This window comes from Microtus pennsylvanicus, chromosome 22 (assembly GCF_037038515.1).
Source record: "Microtus pennsylvanicus isolate mMicPen1 chromosome 22, mMicPen1.hap1, whole genome shotgun sequence".
Classification (NCBI taxonomy): domain Eukaryota; kingdom Metazoa; phylum Chordata; class Mammalia; order Rodentia; family Cricetidae; genus Microtus; species Microtus pennsylvanicus.
This window is the reverse complement of record NC_134600.1, coordinates 30,038,824-30,059,377: the sequence shown is the minus strand read 5'-3', so window position 1 is coordinate 30,059,377 and position 20,554 is coordinate 30,038,824. Positions and strand designations below refer to the sequence as shown.

Sequence of the window (20,554 nt, the reverse complement as noted above, 5' to 3'; positions counted from 1 at the left end):
GCCTCATAAAGCCATTCTTCCCAAACACTCTTTTGTGCTATCACCCTCTGGTCATCTTGTGCATGATACTATAATTCTGTGTCGAAACTTTGTAGAACCGATAAACTACCATAATTGTAAAAGCTATGCCAAAATCTCTGCATTTGTGAGCCAAACATAGGTAACTGAACTGGGAATCTTGAGAGTGATCATATATTCAGTCTGAAGGGGAGAAAAGGGCTATTCTCCTTTGACTTTCTTGTTTGGGAGGGTTGAGTACTATATTATGACAAATAGGTCATGTTTAATTAATTAACTAGTTAATTAATTAGAGATTTATTTAAGATTTATAAATATAGGAAAATATAAAAGTCAGTTAATCAAATGAACATGGAACAAGCACTTCATCTTAAAATATGACTGCATGTCTCCATTTTCCTTTAAATTTTTTTTTATTTTTTGGTTTATCGAGACAGGGTTTCTCTGTGGTTTTGGAGCCTGTCCTGGAACTAGCTCTTGTAGACCAGACTGGTCTCGAACTCACAGAGATCCGCCTGCCTCTGCCTCCCGAGTGCTGGGATTAAAGGCACGTGCCACCACCGCCCGGCTTTACTGAAGATTATTATGCGTCATACGTAATACTCCCCACTTTTGGTTTATCACTAGGCATTTCACACACACACACACACACACACACACACACACACACGAAAGAAGTTATTATTTCTAGTTACAGAAGAAAGCACAATTGTGACTTCTCATGTGACATCTCATGGCTTCTAAGTGACAATGCTGACATTCAAAGCCAGGTTCCTAAGGTCTCCATTCAATGGCTTCCATGCCTTGGCATTTTCCTCTCACACTGATAGCTCCCAAAGGTATGGCGAAAATGAAATTAGGATGAGAGCTCGGCTTCTTAACTTCCAAATGATAGTCAAAGTATTCCAGGCTCATCCAGTCGTTACAAAGGGCTCCCCCAACATTCTCTCCTATACATTAAATGCAGGAAATCACCACCCTGACAATGTTCCTGAGTTTCCTTAGATAAAGGCAGGGAGTTTGTGAATGTGGGGGCTGCTTTATGAGATCTAAACTGACACCATCCATATCTTTGAAACAGAACTGATTCTACATATCAGCCAAGGAAACTCAGGTTGTACCCACAGTCAGAGAACTAGCCACCATAAGAGAGCCACCACAGTGTGTCTGTTCACTGGTTGCTAATGATGTGACTTTAAGGAATGAAATTTCTGGGTACTGCTAAGGCTACCATAATAGATCCTAGCATTGAAGATAAATATTTACATCTTTAAGACTCAGAAGCAACCTCTCTTGGGTCACAGCTTTCCACGATTAATAAAAATGTCATATTTGAATAACGTCGACAAGCAAATGTTGCAAAATTAATAATATGACTGAGGCTAAAATCCTCATTATCCTATTAGTACAGATGGTACATGAGTCTCTTTAATTAAATCACACAATTAATTTATAATGCAGTAGGCGAGGTGCAAAAAAACATCCTTTGGGTTATGTCTTGAGAGGGAGTCTTGGTTGGTAAGATGCAGCCTGTTACAAATCAGAGAAAATCCCTACGACTAAAACCAAAGAGGAGTGTTCATGTGGTTCCTCATCATTATAGTATGGTGATTTTTTTTGACTTCTAATGATTTTATGATACAGAAAACATAAATCATGGAAACGTTTCAATATCAAGTGAAGGAAAAACAAATCTGACACTTATTATATTTAAAATGAGATACACACATTAGTCTAGTCCATATATTCACTTCAAAAATCACTTGCAATATCTTCATTTACAATAGGAGATCAGGAGAACTTAAGTCATGATTATCACATAAGCAGCTAAATGAAATTCATTACTGAGAATACAAGTGGAAATTGTAGTTATATTCAATTTTAGTGTAAAATTTTCCTTATTGTTCATTTCTGTTTTCACTAAAGTCTAATTTTCTATGTCCTGTTGCACACTGGCCAGAAGGCCTGTTTGTTGTAGGCCTAATTCAACAGAATTCACTGGGAGAAAATTAATAGCTACGGCCCAAGTAGACATATTGGCAGAGGTATTAAACACACAGTTACAACTCTAGGCACGACAGAATAGTTGACGCTGAAGGAGAATCAACTCTACCTTGCGTTCTGGACAACCATGACTTGACTGCATTGATTCCAGAAGCCAGAGGAAAGGGTACAACAGGAAAGAGTGAAAGACAGGGAGAAAAAAGTTAGGAGCAGAAATAGACAGGAAATATGAGAACAGCAATCAGACGCAATGCACAGCCTGAAACTGGCTTGAGGAGGAGATAATCTTAGCGCCACCGTGATACAGCGCTCACAGTATAGTGAATCCCCATCACTCGGCAACTCAGTAATTAGTGATACCGCTATGACAGGCTAGGAACATGCTAGCCACCTCGGGGCTGAATCCACTGTAGGATAGCTAGCTAGATAAACTCTGAGAGGGTAATACTATCAGATGTACATTTTCTTTTTGTCCATTTTACTCTTCTTTTATCCTTTCAGCTAAGCATTATGGAACTGGCTGAAATCTTCATGTTACCTGTCTATCTGTTCTGCTTATTCAACTTTGCCACCTTCTACCAGAGTAACAGCATGCATACATATAAGTATTCTTGTGCAGTATCGACGATGACACCGAGGGCCACTGATGAGGAAGATGGAAAATGAAGGACAGTACTTTTTACCTTAATCCATTTAAAAATACTTAGAGACAAATTCCTAAGAGTAATTTTCTATAACTTCCTAATTTCTTTAAAGAACACAAACGTTCTCATGGCCAAAATCAAAATAAAGTTTTTATTGTTTGTTTTTTTTATTTTTGTCACGCCCTTCTTAAAAGACGTGGCCAATTCGTAAATACAAATATGCAAACTTGCTATTTAATTAAAATAAAAGGTTCTCTTCCTGTGACTATTTTATTGATTTCTAATAAAAATCACTGAGAATTTCAAAAATCTTTAAGAAAATAAAATTATATCAAGTGTACCAACAATCGTATCTTTCTATAAGGAATTGTTTGGGGAGGGGTACGGGATTCGAGCAGGGACACTGATCTATTCCTCCCTGCCCTATCTGACTGGTTTCCATTGGCAAATAAAAATTATGATTGTGCTCTCACTGAAAAGGAAACAGACTATCTCATACATGGGGGTCTGCCTGTGGTGACTTAGTAAATAGATAGCAGGGCATACACGATTCTAATGTGGCCACTTTTCAGACACGCCAGCGATGATCAGAACACACATTTGCATGTTTTGGCTGCTTTTAAGTCTGTTGAGGCTTTGCAGCACAATGCAGTTCTGCGAAATGTTCGCTATGTACTTAAAAACATTCATTGCTGACGGGTAGAGTATTCTATAAACACCAGTGGGGTCCTCAAGCCAACTAAAATATTATAAAATATATAGAAGAAAGTAATACTGTCATTAAGACAAAAAGGCAACCTACTGAATGGGAGAAGATCCTCACCAACCCCGTATCAGACAAAGGTCTGATCTCCAAAATATATAAAGAACTCAAGAAAACTAGACATTAAAACTCTAATTAACCCAATTAAAAACCTGAACAGAGAATTCTCAACAGAAGAAGTTCAAATGGCCAAAAGACACTTAAGGTCATGCTCAACCTCCTTAGCGATCAGGGAAATGCAAATCAAAACAACTTTGACATACCATCTTATACCTGTCAGAATGGCTAAAATAAAAAAAAACACCAGTGATAGCCTATGCTGGAGAGGTTGTGGAGTAAGGGGAATATTTGTTACTATTTTTAAAACATTGATTTGGAAATGTGTCTATAAATAGGGATTCATGAAAAGTCACTTAGTGGACATCAAGCATATCAGATATAAATACATACACTGTAAAAAGAAAGTAAACGGAGTTTGATTTCTCATGTGGATTTAGGGATGTAAGTTAGTTTTTTAAACCTGCCACAATTTTTCAAATGCTTTTAGAATAAGTCTGGGCACATAGCACAAGCGCGGTTCCCACAATCAAAGCGCTGCTAGCTCCCAGAGAGACTGGCGTTATTATAACCAAGGCTCTCTCAGAACCCATAAGAACGTCGTTTAAAATGTTAATTCAACTGGATCTCCTTATTAGAAATAAATACGATGGCCAAAGCAAACTAAAGCCAGGGTAGGAAGGACTACCCAGCTTAGGCCTGGAAACAAACGGGAGATGCTCTGTGGACTGTTTACTACCGGCGATACCTGGATGATGATGCCTCATTACTTACCCTCGCCCCGGAAGTAGGTACACTTTAACAAAAGGGTCAGAGTAGCCATTGTTGTCTCTAGGGACAAGATTTCTTGCTTGAAGAATATGTATTATGAGGTTTCCAAGGTCATAGTTGATTTGAAGCTTTAGGGTGTAGAAAGGATTCCGTGAAAAAACAAACAAACACATGAAACAGCATCACTTCATACTTCTCTGGCTCTTCCAACACTTTATAAGAAGTTACCCACTTCATCTCAGTTCTACTGGAAACTAAACAGTTAATGTCCAGTTTAACTGAACGCTCATAGGCATGTCTGGATTTCTGATAAACATTTTGCTACTGGACTCTGCACAAGTTAGAATCCTGGCCTAGTTAGAGTTCATTTAACAGGAAACTAATACAATAAATATTTATTATATTTTCATAATGAAAATTTATTCATAGCAAACGAGTACACCCCACAATTTCTAGGACTTTGAAAATTAAATAACTTGTAAATGTATTATAGAATAGCATTAATATTTCATAACTGAACAGTGAGAAGAAAGGCTATGTGGAGAGGATTCTATCAGGATTGAGACATACAAATTTAAAAAAAGAATAGATTTCATTTTTTTCTTAATTTCTCCAAGTTTAAAACTGTAGTTTCTCTTTCTGAACCACTTCTTATAAAGCAAGAGTCTGGGGTGATATTGACTTTACCCTTGGGCTTGAAAAGCTGAAGAGGAATAATGAATCCTAGCTTTAAGATGCTGATGAGATGCTCACATTGCTACCAAAGAACAAGAGTTACTGTTCAGATAGATATTTGAGAAACTGTCATAATCTGAAATGATTACGATTAATAATTTTCTCTTTGACCATTGTAGGATGCCTTTGTTATATTTAGATTAAGTCTTGATTTCTTTTAAGTTTTTCAAGAACTTTGAAATGAAAAGAACTTTATTTCAAAGTGGGAACTTACATGTAAAAATACTAACTTTTTAGAAATCATAAAAAAAACCAGTGTTTTCACTGTGATGGGGTTACTAAAATGGGTCAGAGCTTTGCTTAAAATTTCGGAATTAATATACATCATCATTTTGGCACAATTTTAATCTGATTCCACAGAGAAAAGCCCAGGTATCTCCGACAACAATGACCAATGTGTGAATAACAAGGCAATCTATCCTAAGGGAAAAGCAAAGACAGGGATTGGAACTGTGTGCTGACAGAACACAGAAGCAGAAAGGGAGACACATTTAGCTTGCTCTGGAGTTCAAGTTTCAAGTGACATTGCTCTTAATCTATTTCTCCCTGACATGGAAACCTTCAGGCCACCTTGAGAGACTGGTTATCAAAACGTTCCCTCTTCATTCCCAGAAACCCCCAAGGAGGTCTGGGGTCAGACCAGTCTGCGCATGAGCCATCCTCACACACACGGGCTCCAGGCCCGCACCTTTATGATTATGGCTCTATGTGCGCCACGGGAAAAAGGCTTTGCCACACGAGGGGAAATGACCGAAATACCAGCCTTCAGGATATTCTAACTCATTGGTTCTCAATCACTCAATTTCCCTTTCGGCAAATCTCTATCTTCAAATATATATGTATATATATACACACATACATACATACACATACATAACAGTAGCAAATTTACAGTTATGAAGTAGCAACAAAAATAATTTTATGGTTGGGGTCACCACAACATGAGGAACTGTATGAAAGTGTAACATTATTAGGAAGGTTGAGAACCACTGTAAACTGCTAAGAGGCATTGTGCCAGGTAAGGCTCAATTTCAGAATTATGTTTTACTGCTGAAGGATTGGACAAAGGAGAAGAAACAAGGGAACACCAAACCCAGCAGAAACAGCAAACATCAGTCAAAAGGCATGAAGTTAAGAAACGTAGGCGAAAACTAGTAATCAAAAGTTGAAACATTTCCTGTGTTTCTTGTGGGATGGGTGAAGGCAGGTTTGTGGAAACATTGGCAGCCAGCATAGGGAGAGCAAGATCAGGAATTCACAAGCCAGGCCCAGTTCCACCGGCTCTGTCCGTGAGGCACCCTGGGACAAAGTCCCTCTGCGTTTTCCTGTGTGTGCGCTCACTTCCCAGTCTTCGTACCCTTGCCCTTGCAATACTTTCTGTAGGCTGCTGACACATGGCTTTTTTTATACTTCCCCCATCACTCTGCCGCATACTCTAAGCCATGGAAAGCTGGCCTATGTTAGGTGAGGGATAATTCACCTTTCTGGATGTGTCAGCGTCATAGCTCGACTCTCAATGCAACTGCTTTCTGTGCGATGCTGTTTCCAGTAACACATTTTCCCCTTCTCTATGCTTCTTGAAACATTAGCTCATATCTCTGCTACTCTGTGAAGTCCTTTGTCAGAATTTCCTTCACACTGTGTTGGAGACACACTTGCTCTTCCTTACCGGGACCTTGTTGGCCTCTGATAGCTAATTCCTACTGTGTTAATTTCTATATGACATTTCTCATCTACCTAGAATTAATTTTTGATATTTTCTAAAACCAAGTTTTAAAAACATTTACTGCGACTCACAGTAATATATAAGCAGTGATAATATCATACAAATATAGAACTATATACAGTAGTAAAGTAACAATATTTTGTACTTTTTATGGTACTTACCTTATGAATTGCAAAGTTATCAGGAACTACAAAATGAAAAACGCTTTCCTATGATAGTTGTTTATCAATTAGTCAGAAAATGATAATTTAGCAAAAGTTATTGCTTGATTCATGAAGTTTGAAGACGGGCTTACAGGTTTTTTGGAAGGAGAAGTTGTTTGTGAAATGCTGGAACTCAGTAGCTGCTGACTGAGAATTTTACAGTCTGGAATTTCAAAACCACGACTAGTTTCTACACACACACACATACACACACACGTTATGTGGTAGCATTATATATGTATAATATATATAATATTGTATATGTTATAAAAAGTGTAAGACCCAAACAGACTGTTACAAATTCAAAGAGACAAAGAGTAAAAACAGAAAAGATAACAGAACGATGATATTAAAAGTTTGTCATACCTGAATTTCTCCTGTAATTGGATGAGAGGCAACCTTTGCTGCATCAGTAGGCTGAAATATAAAGACCACATATTACATTAATAAATATTCTTAGGTGCCTTCATTTTAACTGTTTTTTTTAAATTAACTTTAATAAGTTATAGCACACTGACTACAACATACATTTTATCCATTTGGTTGCTTCAGAATTATACCATCTACTTAAAATTCTCATACTTGTTTAAGGATGCATACACCTAATTTTCATTTTGAAAAACCTGTATCGAAGCCATGGTTTTATATCAGCAGTATTTTCATTTCCTTACAAAAATGAATACTTTTTGTTTAAAACATGTTGCTTACGTATTTCGAGGTTTTAAAGAGCTACTTAGTAATGAAGCCGTGTTTACATAAGACTGCCCAGGAGCACGGAAGCTGCAGTGAAAGCCATCAGCGCGCCTCTTCTAGCTCACTGAACAGTGAAGCACCCCCAAAAAACACTTTCCTACAGACAGGAAATTTAATCTTGAATTAAAATTTATCTTTTCGGAAAAGTTTTCATTTCCCTCCAAACTCCTTAGGCAAATGGAGCTTTCAAAGTAGTTCGGAAAGTAATCTAGGGGTCAGATGTGGTGGCATACACTTTTAATCTCAGCGCTCAGGAGGTATAGGTTCGTGGACCACTGTGAATTCAAGGCCATACTGAGCTAGCTAAAGCAAAATAATAAATTAAAACAGTTGATATATTTGCTTGTGGATTTTTATTGCTAAATCAAGGATATTGAAATTCTGTTGCACTTCATATATGCATCATGTAAAATTACTAGGTAATATTCTAATAAAGTATATCCTTTCCAGAATAGCTCTTGAATAGTTTTTTTTGCTTGATATTGAATAGTTTTAAAATATATAATTATGTGTATCATTATATATGCTTAAAAAGTATTAAAATAATTTCAATTCATATTTTATATACATTATTCAAAAGCAATCATCCAAAATTTTGATAATGTTTCAGCGATTAGTTACACACAATCACTTAAATATGGAGGAATGCTCAACAGTGGCCTGGGGAAGAACTTTTGTCTGTGAAGTTAACAGACAGTGAAAGCTACAATTGACAAACGGAATTATGGTGAACTTACAAGCTTCTCCCTAGCTAAGGAAACAAACAATATGTACAGACACACGCCTCAGAACAGAGACCATCTGTAAAATAAGTCTGACAATTAATTTCCTCAATATGCAAGGAACTTCAAAAACTCAATATTACAAACCAAATAACTATAAAAAGATGAATAGGTAGTAAATAGGTCTATTCTTTAAGGTAAACTTTTACATTTTCACTTAAAAACACACCACGCACATCACACACGCCGCACACACACCACACCCACATACTCCACACACACACCACACACACCACACATACTCCATACACACATACCATGCGTACAACACACATACCACATGCACACCACACACACACACACACACACACACTGCACATATGTCCAAAATTATCAGATTTGATTTGTGTCACTGCCAATAGTTAAATAATATCTGTACAGGAACTAGCCAATTGAGTATATGTATGAGTCACAAAAGTAGTTAAAAATTTCTAATAACCGCACTAAAATAAACAAGAAATATTATAAAAATATTTATATTCATCCTAAATATTGTCACTTTACCACGTTAGCAAAATAAACATTGTGTTGAGATATTTCGGTCTTTTTTTCCCCACACAAAGTCATTGGAATTTGGCCCGCAATTCACACAGATGTCAGCTGAAACCAGTTGCATGTGGTTAGTAGTTACTCCTTGGACAGTGGGACACTGGAACCATGTATTTCAGTCAAATATAAACCTACACAGACCCAATTATTGGCAAAGGGAAGAATGGCTACAAGAAACACCAGCTGCCAATACCACTGTCCAAATGCCATCCTGCTTGAAGAGTTTTCATCTTCTAAATCATGGTCACCAAAGCTAATGTGTAACAGTAAGGTAAATTTGTAACAGAGGTTCACAGGTGATCACTGACATTTTGAATCATAAACATCTTTGCTACTGTTCTGTGCAAGTCACTCAACTATAATATGTTGTCGGGGGAACAAAAATAGTTAAGTTTCATGGTGCACGTAGCCAGCATAGGAAAGTAAAGGAAAGTAAACCAAGAACCTGACACCTGTAGTCAATTTGTAAATTGTCTTCCGAGACACAAAGAGCACCTTTAGAAGGCGGAAGGGAAGATAGCAGGCAGGCTGGGAGGCTAGGAGGCAGGGAGGAAGAGACTGGGGAAGGAAGGAGAGAAGAAGGAAGCAAGAAAGGACAACAGGAGGGAAAAGAATGAGGAAAGAAAGATTTTTAATATCAGAGAAAGTCCAAGCCGCGATGACTTCACGGAGGAAATGTGTTACTCAGTATCGTTTCCTCTTGCCCACCATCAACTCCTCATTGCCTACAGACTGTAGTGGGAAGCCCAGCACCGCCCTACATGCCTTTCAACTTGCAACCATCTGCTTCTATACGCTATCATCCCTGAAGTACCTATGAACATCCATCCTCTAGACATGGGAGTTTCTGTCCAACACTCTTCACGCTGTGCTCTCTTTGGAGTGTTGCCCCCTTTCTTCCTTTTACCTAAACTGGTTCTTAAGCACCACGGAGATGTCCTCCCTATTTATGCTTACTGAACTTGGCTGAGCATTTCTTCATCTGTAACTGCATCAGCAATTCTCAGACTTTAAGAGCACTGCACACAGCTGGAGAAATTACAAGACCTAGGCTCCCGAGATTCAGGCGCGGTTTTTGAAATAGTCAAGGCTGTGCAAAAAAAAAAAAATGCAGTTCTAACACATTCTCTCATTCTAAGACATATGGTGCTGTGCCAAATCTGCTGAAAATGGGTACAATTTAGGACCATGGGTCTACTTGGAATGAGAGAGAGGGGGTTTTTCCATCCCGCTTTGCAGTCTGGTAGAGCGTGACAGTCATGGGCAAATGACCGGAGCAAAAAGCAGAGCTGAAACCTTCGTCAACGCAGTTCTGATCACAAGCATATCAGAGCAGATATAATAACACTATGCCTAGTATAATTTTTAAGAAAAGAAACCTATGTTTTTCATGAATAGGATAGGGCCCAATGAGAGATGGCACAGTGGACGCCACGTCAGAGAAGTCACATTGTACTGTCCCCTGCTTTTTCTAGGCAGAAGGGTCAGTGCACTGTCCACAGCAACTTTAAAGAAAAACTTTGTTTTTTATTTGTTTGTCTCAAATAAAGACAAGCACATGAAGAACAACCCATACGGTGAAAATGAATAAAATTTAGAAGGGTGATCATATGTCACTGCTTGCTCTTCCTTCCTTCCTTCCTTCCTTCCTTCCTTCCTTCCTTCCTTCCTTCCTTCCTTCCTTCCTTCCTTCCTTCCTTTCTCCTAAATTATTTCTATCCCTTTGCATTTTGTACTGAGAGAGATCTAGCAGGATATGTATCTTTTGTTTTCAAGCAGTCATAAAGCTAATGTTCTACCTAGAAGGAAATGTAGATTTCTGGAACAATGACCTCCGCTGCACATCAAGATTATGAAGTACCACATTGTTCAAAGTTGTCTTTCTTAAAAACTGAAATATCCAAAGAGATGTGATTTTCTACAGGGACCAGTTAAGCAGTCAGAAGTGGAAAATATTTGTTTCAATAGATCCTCAGGACTTTTCAGACTGTCAATCACTTCACCTCCCAGCGACCTCCCGTCCAGATTAAACGGCCAGGATTGGCCACCTGCAGTGACATGGGGCCCACCTCACCTTGCTGCTACCATGCTTCTTCTTGCTCACGGAGGGTGACCCTGGCTGCCCAGGGCTGGGAACAGAGCTGGATCCTGCTGACGTGGGACCTGAATGAGCATGAGACCCTTTCTCCACGACTGACGACATGACCAGTGGGGACTGCTGGAGCGAGACCTTCTGCAGCTCCGCCGCCAACTGCTTGGGATCAACCCCTGGGGACTTTGCCTTGTCCACTAGGAGAAAACAGAGGCGTTACGTCTTGGGTCTATATGTCAGATGCACCGTGACACTTGTTGGAGTTCTAGGTGGTGACTGAGCACTATTTAAAGATTAAGTTAAAATTTCAAAACCAAATGTACTCAATGAAAGTTTTATGTATCTATTTTTAGGGAAATCGAGACAGCCCAGATAGGAGTGTTATAATGATGAATTACAGGGGATCTGAAGTCCTATTAAGTCTTCAGAAAAATACTTTGAATGTTTTATTGAGTGAACTCTGGGAATAACAAAATACCTACTTTATCTCCCAAGGACTTGCTTGGATGAACACATATTTTCTCTTTTCTAAGTCTTTCATATTCTTTATAGAAGAAATCTCACAAAGTATATATTTTGAACTGGCTTGTTTATTTCAGTAACTAAGAGTTCCTAGTATCATTATAATAACAATAGCAAAAGGCCAAGTTGTGCTTCAAAAAATAAACAGTAACTGAAAACTATATGATTAAAAATAGCTCCGTGGATTGCCTTCACAAGATGAATTCATATTTTAAGAATTTAAAACATGAACTCATAAGCACATATTTAATATAGTTTTCTCGCTTACTCTAACTGCTAAAGATGCATGTTTCCCCAGAATGCTACTATTGTAGCTAAAACACTTTTGGCATCGTTCATGATCACATTCTTGTATATAAGTTTATAATTTTCTCTGTATCTATGTCAAAACAAACTACTTCTGTATCGGCCTTTTCACCCATAGTTGAAATCAGACTCTGGCACCTACCAGCTTTCGGTGGCTCATGCAGTTCTAGGTGCTGGGGGTTTTCCGAATCGGACAACATATTGAGGTCCCTAAAAATGAAGACAGGTCATTAAGAAAGACATTGAGGAAGATTGCAACCGAAGGTCCCTTTCCCCACCTGTCTTGATTTCCTTTCCAGAAGGTCAATGAGAAGTGGTTCATGGTACAAAGCAGCTCCCGGGCATGCGCACCCTGCTGGCCCAGTCCATATTAGCAATGTCATTAAAAGTCAAAGCTGATAAGAATGATCATTTAAGGTGAAATCTTTATGGATTAAACGCAAGTCACTTCAAAATATTACACATGTTGGGTTCCGGCCTTCTTCCAAGTGGAACATATTTTAATAAAAGCACGGAAGGGAGAGCTGTGACACCTTAGAGGTAGCTGTTGGATTCTGGCTACATTCTAACCTTTGATTCAGAGCACAAGAAGGCCATCGACTTTGAATTCCCTTTATTTTCTCATTCTGAAACACCTGCTGAGGGGCAAAGGTTCCACCTTAACAATTTAAATCAAAAGAGACATGGCGAGCCAAAAAATGGAAACAGAAAGATGGGGAAAAACTCACAGTCTTACACATATTTCTGCTTCCCCACTTTGCTGATTAATGATGCTCTGTACTTCCTCGTATGTCTTAGAGGTTAAGGGGATCCCGTTCCATTCCAAAACCTGCATCCCTAGAAAGACAAATTTGAGTAGGAAATCAAACAGGTGTGTTATCTGTAATCTTAGCTCACAGGGCACAAAAGATTTTCTGTGCTTTTCCAAGCCAAATCAGCACACATTTCAGAGAACACGGACACAATGTTCTCCAGAGCATCATGTAGTTGGACACAAACTTACCTGAATGTATAATACATGTTTAAGACAACATGCAAAGTTTGCCTTTTTAAAAAAAACCTATTAATTCTTACCAAACACATGCATTCTGTTCACACTTCCGTAAAGAAAATCATATTGAATAAACAAACAGGTAATTGCAACCATTAGCATTAGATTCCTTTTATGGAAAGGAGTGGTAAAAAAAAAAGTCATCAGGATTTCCTGCTGCAGCTCTGCTCTGGTACTTTGTGTCTATTTCAAGGCAGGCAGACGTTTCTGAACAGAACAGCAACAGCGTTCTAGGAAGGTCAGCTTTGTGGGTCTGTGATCTGTGCGGTTAGTACAGGCTCTGTGTTCAGAAAGGCTATGCGCTCTGCTGTCATCTTGAAAAATCTACTTTTTTCATTTTTTTCACTGAATCTAATAAATTATGTATTCTTCCCGCCTGGTCAAGGCATTTCATTTATGCTATCTATCTGAAAAGACAATTTTACGCAAAATAATAATATATTTAATATTTAAACATTTATACCCAGAGTTTCTGGTTCATTTTGTGAATTGTCAAAAATAACCTAAAAGTGCATGTTTGACCTCATTCACATGGCCATAAGATATAGCTATATGAGATGAATATACATGGCTGAAAATAATCCAACAGGGTACCCAAATATTTGTGAATGCTATCAGCTTCCTTCTAGAGAAAATATCTGTATGCCATTATATAGTAAATTAAAAATAATAACTTCTGAACAGCTTTAATTATACTTCACACTCTGTAATTCCCTATTGCCGACTTCCGCGCTGGTTCAATGGGAAAATGCAAATATGTAGATATGGTTGTGTCTTTAATTTTCATTATATAGCATACATTGGGAGGTATGTTACCAGTTGCAATTAAGCGAAGGAAATGCCTTTATACTAGAGTTGAGTAACAGAAAAATCCATCCAAAGGCTCACAGTAACACAGAGAAAGACTTTTCTATAACTTACTCCAAGAAAACTTTATCTTCAGAGGAGTCTTAGGTTTATTTCAACAATCCCAGCTGTTGTATACAGAAAATAAGAACATTATAAAAAGATGTTGGCTCTAAGGATAACTCAGTGCAGAGAAAGCAGAAAGCAAAAACATCTTTAAAGCTAGGAGGAAAAACCTGCAATTATTCTGAATTGAAAAATTAATGCCATAATAATCTAGATATTATCCCCTCATATTTCTACAGAATCATATTCTGTGAAAATAAGCCCAGGTCTATGTTTTTTTCTATTGTGTTTACCTTCTCAGGTTTTTACTTCTTGGGACAAAGGGAACACGGAGAAAACTTAATTATCTAGTGAAATAAAGAACGTGTCTAATCATAATGAAGGAAAACACATTTTATATCGTCAGTAACATTTCCGACCATATTCTTGCCACAGCATGCATGTGGTGCTTTTAACTCCGAGCTCGGCTCTGCCCCAGGCCAGACACCGGCATTTCTTTTCCACTCATCCTTTCTCACGCTCGTCAGTGCAGCGGCAAAAGCTAAAAATATTCTCCCAGGTCTTTTGTCCTGGTTTGGTGCCCATGCTGATGAACAAGAAAAAGCGTCACTACTTTCAGCATAGTTATTTATATTTCCCACTTCAGTGTCTCTCGGCTCCTGAAGAAGAATGGAATACAACCTCTACTCATTTCATAACGCATATTTAGAATGATGAATTACATGTTATGTGATTTCAAGCCAATGTATTTGATTCATCACAAGAACAAACGAAGGCGAATAAAAGTAGAATCATCCCAGTAGATACATAAAGGACACTTGAAAGTATTTTAAGACTCTACAACATTAAGAATAAAGTTGATTTAGAAGAAATATGTATCACCACAGTTTAATACATTTATAATAAGCCAATGGTTAGTGTTATAATGAGTGGGAAAGACTGAGCAATTCTCTCCATGATCTGGAATAGAACAAGGATGACCATGCCCATTAGTTACTGAGCATAGGTCTTTAAATGCTACTTCAGTCAGTCATGCAACACAAAGACAGGCCAGGCACTGGGGCTAGGGGATAGCGGCCAAATTCTCGCTGCTTGCACACACAATCTTACAACCAGAGAACCACAAATACATTATCAAATAACCATTTAGCAAGTTGCAATATACAAGGTCAACACATAAAAACCGTAGCATTACTGTAAAGACAGTGTATTAACTAAAACATAAATCAAGAAAGCACTCTTTTATAATGCTACAAAATTTAAAAAACAAAGCAGCCAGGAATAACTTTATTCAACTATGTGAAATATCTGTAGAATAAAAATATATAAAGCGGTTATGAAAGCCATTGTTGGGAACACAAAGAAATGCAAATATGATTATATAGCCACGGTCTTCAAGAATCAATCATTTAAAAATGCTTATGTATCCAAAGTCTCCTGCAATCCCTATTAAATATCAAAGACACTGTTCACAGAATGAATAGAGTTAAACATGTTTGGAAGTCCAAAAGCTCCTACACGTGGGTATCAAACTTGAGAAAAAAGCTGAAGCAGGAAGCATTGTACTAGCACACTTAAAATTATTTGATACTAAAAAAAAAAAACCAAGTTATGTAGACTAATATGTACAGAACCTTTTTGAAACTTACCAGTGTTATTTTACTATTTAATAATTTAGATGTATTTTCTGGTTTTTTTTTTTTTCGAGACATGATTTCTCTGTGTATCTTTGGCTGTCCTGGAACTCACTCTGTAGACCAGGCTGGCCTCGAACTCACTTAGATGTATTTTCAATCTTAAATTACATCTTTTACTGGATTATAGAAAATTTTCTAGAGAATACTATGCATGTTTAGTTCTAGGATTAGAAGCAAACAATAATATTTTCATGTATTTAAGTTATATCTAGATATGTTTTAGGTGATCTGTCAAATGGGGAGTGCCCAGCTGACATTCACAGCCGACTGCAATGGCATCCACAGACAGTGGCGATCACACCAGTTACCAGTACAGAAACTAAGACAAATTCTTAATTTTGTCCAAATGCACAACAGTCGCAGTTTGCTGTTCAAACCTATAAAGTCTGTAGATGACCAGAGGACATCAGGGAGTGAGACAGCTTAAGAAAGGAGCAACGGAAAGGACAGGCAATGGAGCACATGCGCAGTAAGTGTGGAGGGGCGATCTCGGGAAGGAAGGGACCAATAGGAACGGGAGGAGGAAAACGCGGTAGAGGGATGGATTAGGAGAGGGTATAGTGCACATATGTATGCAAGTGCCACAATGAAACCCAGTCATATGGGACCTTAAAATTAACTTGAAAAGTCCTATTAAAGTATTAGGTAAATAAATTAGAAACCAGCATGTGGTTTTCAACTCGTTTTATAAAGTGAATAAGTTCCTACAGGTGCTCTAACCTTATCTGTTATAAAAAAGAGATACAGAAGAGCTTAAATTATTCGCTTTACACTATACAGTTACTGGCTGTATACAAATATAATCTTTGACAGTGTCCTCGGTCAAGGTTATATCAATAAATAGAAAATGTTCTGAGTTTGTGCTTACTAACACCAAATTTAGCTCCATTGAATACATCAAATATTCAAATACATAAAATTTTGCACAGAATATACAAATTTTGTACGATGCCATTTTAATTTTAATAAAGCAAGATAATTTAGAGATTATTACTTATATGACAATATTAATTGATGTTGCAGACATTTAAAAACTGAAGGTATCAGTGAACAAACAGGAACCTGACCCGTGCTTCATCATTTTAGGGTAAGTAATGAAAGGAACGAGGTGGATATAGCTCCTCATCTCTTTTTGTCCCTTTTCTAGGCAGATGCATGTATCACCCACACTGGAAAGATTCATCAAATTAAAGTAGGGAATCAGTTTTAGCAAAGAAATTGTGGTTGCTTCTGTGGTCCATGGAAGAAGGTACTACCTTAAAGAAAAACTGCTTCAAGATGTTCTTAAGTTCTATGGCTTCCGTTATATCCAGAATTTCTCTTGTAAACACCAGGGCACAGTAAGGAAATCACCTAGCCTGGAAGAACTGCTCTGGCTTTGACAGGCAATTTCAGAATTACGGGTTATTCTCAGTGTTCTAGAATGTACAGTTACTAATCAGACTTTTTTTTTTATACTGAATTTAGGACAAAAAAAACTATTAATGAAAGCAATTAAATTTACTACCAATAGTTAAAGAGACAATTGGAACTGATTACAATCAACTTGTTTAAACATGTATTTTTTGTACTTCAATATGAATATTACAAATCCATGCTTTCACAGAGAGTATAACAGAATAAAATTTGGTCTGATTTGTGTCCCCGCCTTGAGATTGTTGTGATAGGATTTTTCTTTTAGTTCACAGCGATCACTAAAATAATTCACCATTATGGCCCATTATGTCCTGGAAGGACTGATATGCATGTCAAAGCCAATTTATTACTATAATCTATTGTCTTAGAATACTGCATATTATTAGAACAAGATAACATCAGAAAGTGACTGAACAGTCAGAAGAAGGTCATGGGTATGTGGGCATAATCTGATGGATCCTCAGGAAATAGTCATTTCAAGTAGATTTCAGTTCAGATATAAATAAATTTCATAATTGAACTTCTTAGTTGATTCTGTTACTATGCCTAGGATGGATGTTTTTAATGTAATTCTTATTAAAAGCTCATTATTTAGCATATTAAAACTATCACATCTGAAGAATGGCATGTCTAGTTAATATAAACAGACCAAATGAAAAAGTATTGACTTATGCAGAGATGAGCAGCTAACAGAATGGATAAATAGGTTTAGAGGAAGGGACGAAACACCCAAATGGCCACTCCTACTTTAGATGTCCAGGTGGAATCATTAAAGGCCCTAACTATTTTTGTCTTTAATCCTTTTAAGTATTCATTTGAGGGCTGGAGAGATGGCTCAGCGGTTAAGAGCATTGCCTGCTCTTCCAAAGGTCATGAGTTCAATTCCCGGCAACCACATGGTGGCTCACAACCATCTGTAATGAGGTCCGGTGTCCTCTTCTGGCCTGCAGGCATACCCACAGACAGAACATTGTATACATAATAAATAAATATTTAAAAAATAAATATTCACTTGATATATTCTTAACTATTTTTAATGCCTTGTAAATGTACTTCACTCAAATAATGGATTTTAACACAGAATATCATCACTTTATTTCAGGAAAACTGTTTCCTAATAAATACAGGTGCTATTAAATGGGTAGCAATGCCATCGTCTCCACTGAGCACACGCAAAAGGAAAACATACTTTTACCTGGTCGATTAAATGCAAAGACTGTTACAAACATTTCTGAGAAATAATTTTAAAACCCCGATAAATGAGTCAGGAGAAAAACTGTAATTAAAAAGCCGGTTTTGACAAAGAACCTAGTAATTCATCTTTAGCATTAAATGGAAGATTTTAATATTCTTATAATTTTTTTTTTTGGTTTTTCGAGACAGGGTTTCTCTGTGGCTTTGGAGCCTGTCCTGGAACTAGCTCTTGTAGACCAGGCTGGTCTCGAACTCACAGAGATCCGCCTGCCTCTGCCTCCTGAGTGCTGGGATTAAAGGCGTGCACCACCACCACCTGGCTTCTTATAATTCTTTTATTTTATTATTATTATTATTTAGTTTTTCAAGACAGGGTTTCGCTGTGTAACAGCCCTGGCAGCCCTGAAACTCTGTATACAAGGCTGACCTTGAACTCAGAGAGATCTGTCTGCCTCTGCCTCCTGGGTGCTGGGATTAAATGCGTGCACCACCACTACCTGGCTTCTTATAATTCTTAAAATCAGAAGGAGAATGGGAGTTGGCAGGGGACTGAGACAGAGGGAAACAGGAGAAGATGGTCCATGTGTTGAAATGTCTAGTTACAGGATAAATGATTTGGGAAGCCAACATTCATGGTGAGTGTCATTGGAATCACTCTACTCTGTCCTCCATATTTGCTGAATAAATCTTAAATTTCATCACCAATAAAAAGTTATATGTAAGGTGCGGTATGTGCTAATTTGTGCTAATTCACTTAATTATTAATTAAGTTTATGTACACATATATCAGCTTAAGAATGTAATAAAGCAGGGAGAGTTTCTGAGGAAAATTTAAAATGCATTTGGCATGTTGAGTATTGTTCATAACATATATTATATCGATAAACTGCACGTGCTGTTTGAGCTCACCGAGAAGCTGACTCTGGAAGCAGGGTTAAGCACGACCTCCTCTACCAGACTTAAGCATGCTTGTGTCAAAGTGCCTTTTGATGCCTTTCATCTGAGGACGGGTGACTCCCCGACCCCAGCTGGGGCAGGGAGGACAAAACACTCAAGAACAAAAACACTGTATTCTTGAAAACAGCAAGAAGGAGAAGCATTTCCAGCAGACGCTCAGACTGTTTGTCTTATGACATAGAAGTCCCTGCTGTGGAAAGAGGAGCTGGAAGTTCAGCGATGGGAATCTCATTCAGGGGCAGAAAGCTCGAAGGGACCTCAGCTGAGCTTCCCCAGTTGGTTTCGGCTGGGTATGAGCATCTCATTTGACGTTTTTATCTTTATCTGCGGCTATTTGTTTATTTATTTGGACGTCTCACCAGGGGGTACATTCTGCTCTGCCTGGTACTCTCCATGGGACCGCACCGGACTCTCCAGCTTCCCGCACTAAGCGGCTTCACCACCATGTTTCCGCGGGGTGTTTGGAGGCCCCTGGAGTTGATGATTCTAACCCCTTTTTTTTTGCTCTCTCAATTTACCTTCACTAATTTTCTTTACTGGATGTTTGGAATGCACAATTTGATGATATTTTTTATCATCTGCTACTTGTCATTTATTCTTTCACTTTTTGCTTGGTATTTATTTATTTATTATGTATACAATATTCTGTCTGTGTGTGTGCCTGCAGGCCAGAAGAGGGCACCAGACCTCATTACAGATGGTTGTGAGCCACCATGGGTTGCTGAGAATTGAACTCAGGACCTTTGGAAGAGCAGGCAATGCTCTTAACCACTGAGCCATCCATAATAAAATCTTTTTAACATTAAATGAGAACAGAACCGCTAGTGTTACATGTTTGGTAATATTAGAGTAATGCTTTATACAAACAATAAAAATCAAAGCTGCACTACACCTGCTCCACAATTTTTGAGGCCTGGTGTATTCTCAGAGAAGTTTATACAGAAATGCAAGATACCATGTATGAATTAGACATATAGGTATGTAACTACTGACGAACAAAATATCAAAACATAGATATACAAAGAGAAAGAGAGAAAGACTAAATAAAGGCCTTGTAAAAGCAAGTCAAAAGATGGAATGAATTAATAACATTTGTCTCTTTCCACATTAAATAACCCTATCATGACCAAAGCATGTCATGAAAGACATGTTGTAAAGTCTGAATCTGGATCTGGAGGGGATGTGCACTGGCTGCCTCACTTAACAGTACGAGTGGCCCAAGCACAAACTTCGGTGGATAAATACTGTGTATGGTCTGTGTAAATTCTATAATAATAACTTATTAAAATACTCAAGACCCATGTGTGTAGGTTCTAACACATTTCACTTAAAATGCCAGAGAATCAGTTCTAAAGGAGCTAAAGACTGCAAGCAATAGCAGGAAGAATTTAAATCAAAAAGT

The 20,554-nt window shown here is 37.8% G+C and overlaps 1 protein-coding gene across 3 annotated transcripts in view; it reads right to left on the bottom strand.

Moving 5' to 3' along the window:
- Pclo (piccolo presynaptic cytomatrix protein) overlaps positions 1 to 20,554 on the bottom strand; it is a 270,157-nt gene that overhangs the window by 57,624 nt on the left and 191,979 nt on the right. For all 3 annotated transcript variants that reach the window (XM_075956228.1, XM_075956227.1, XM_075956229.1), the window contains exons 11-16: positions 12,654 to 12,762; positions 12,068 to 12,135; positions 11,080 to 11,294; positions 7,288 to 7,338; positions 4,261 to 4,385; positions 2,132 to 2,158 (exon numbers count right to left, since the gene is read on the bottom strand). In XM_075956228.1, coding sequence (XP_075812343.1) covers positions 2,132 to 2,158; positions 4,261 to 4,385; positions 7,288 to 7,338; positions 11,080 to 11,294; positions 12,068 to 12,135; positions 12,654 to 12,762 — 595 coding nt within the window. The remainder of the gene's footprint in view (positions 1 to 2,131; positions 2,159 to 4,260; positions 4,386 to 7,287; positions 7,339 to 11,079; positions 11,295 to 12,067; positions 12,136 to 12,653; positions 12,763 to 20,554) is intronic.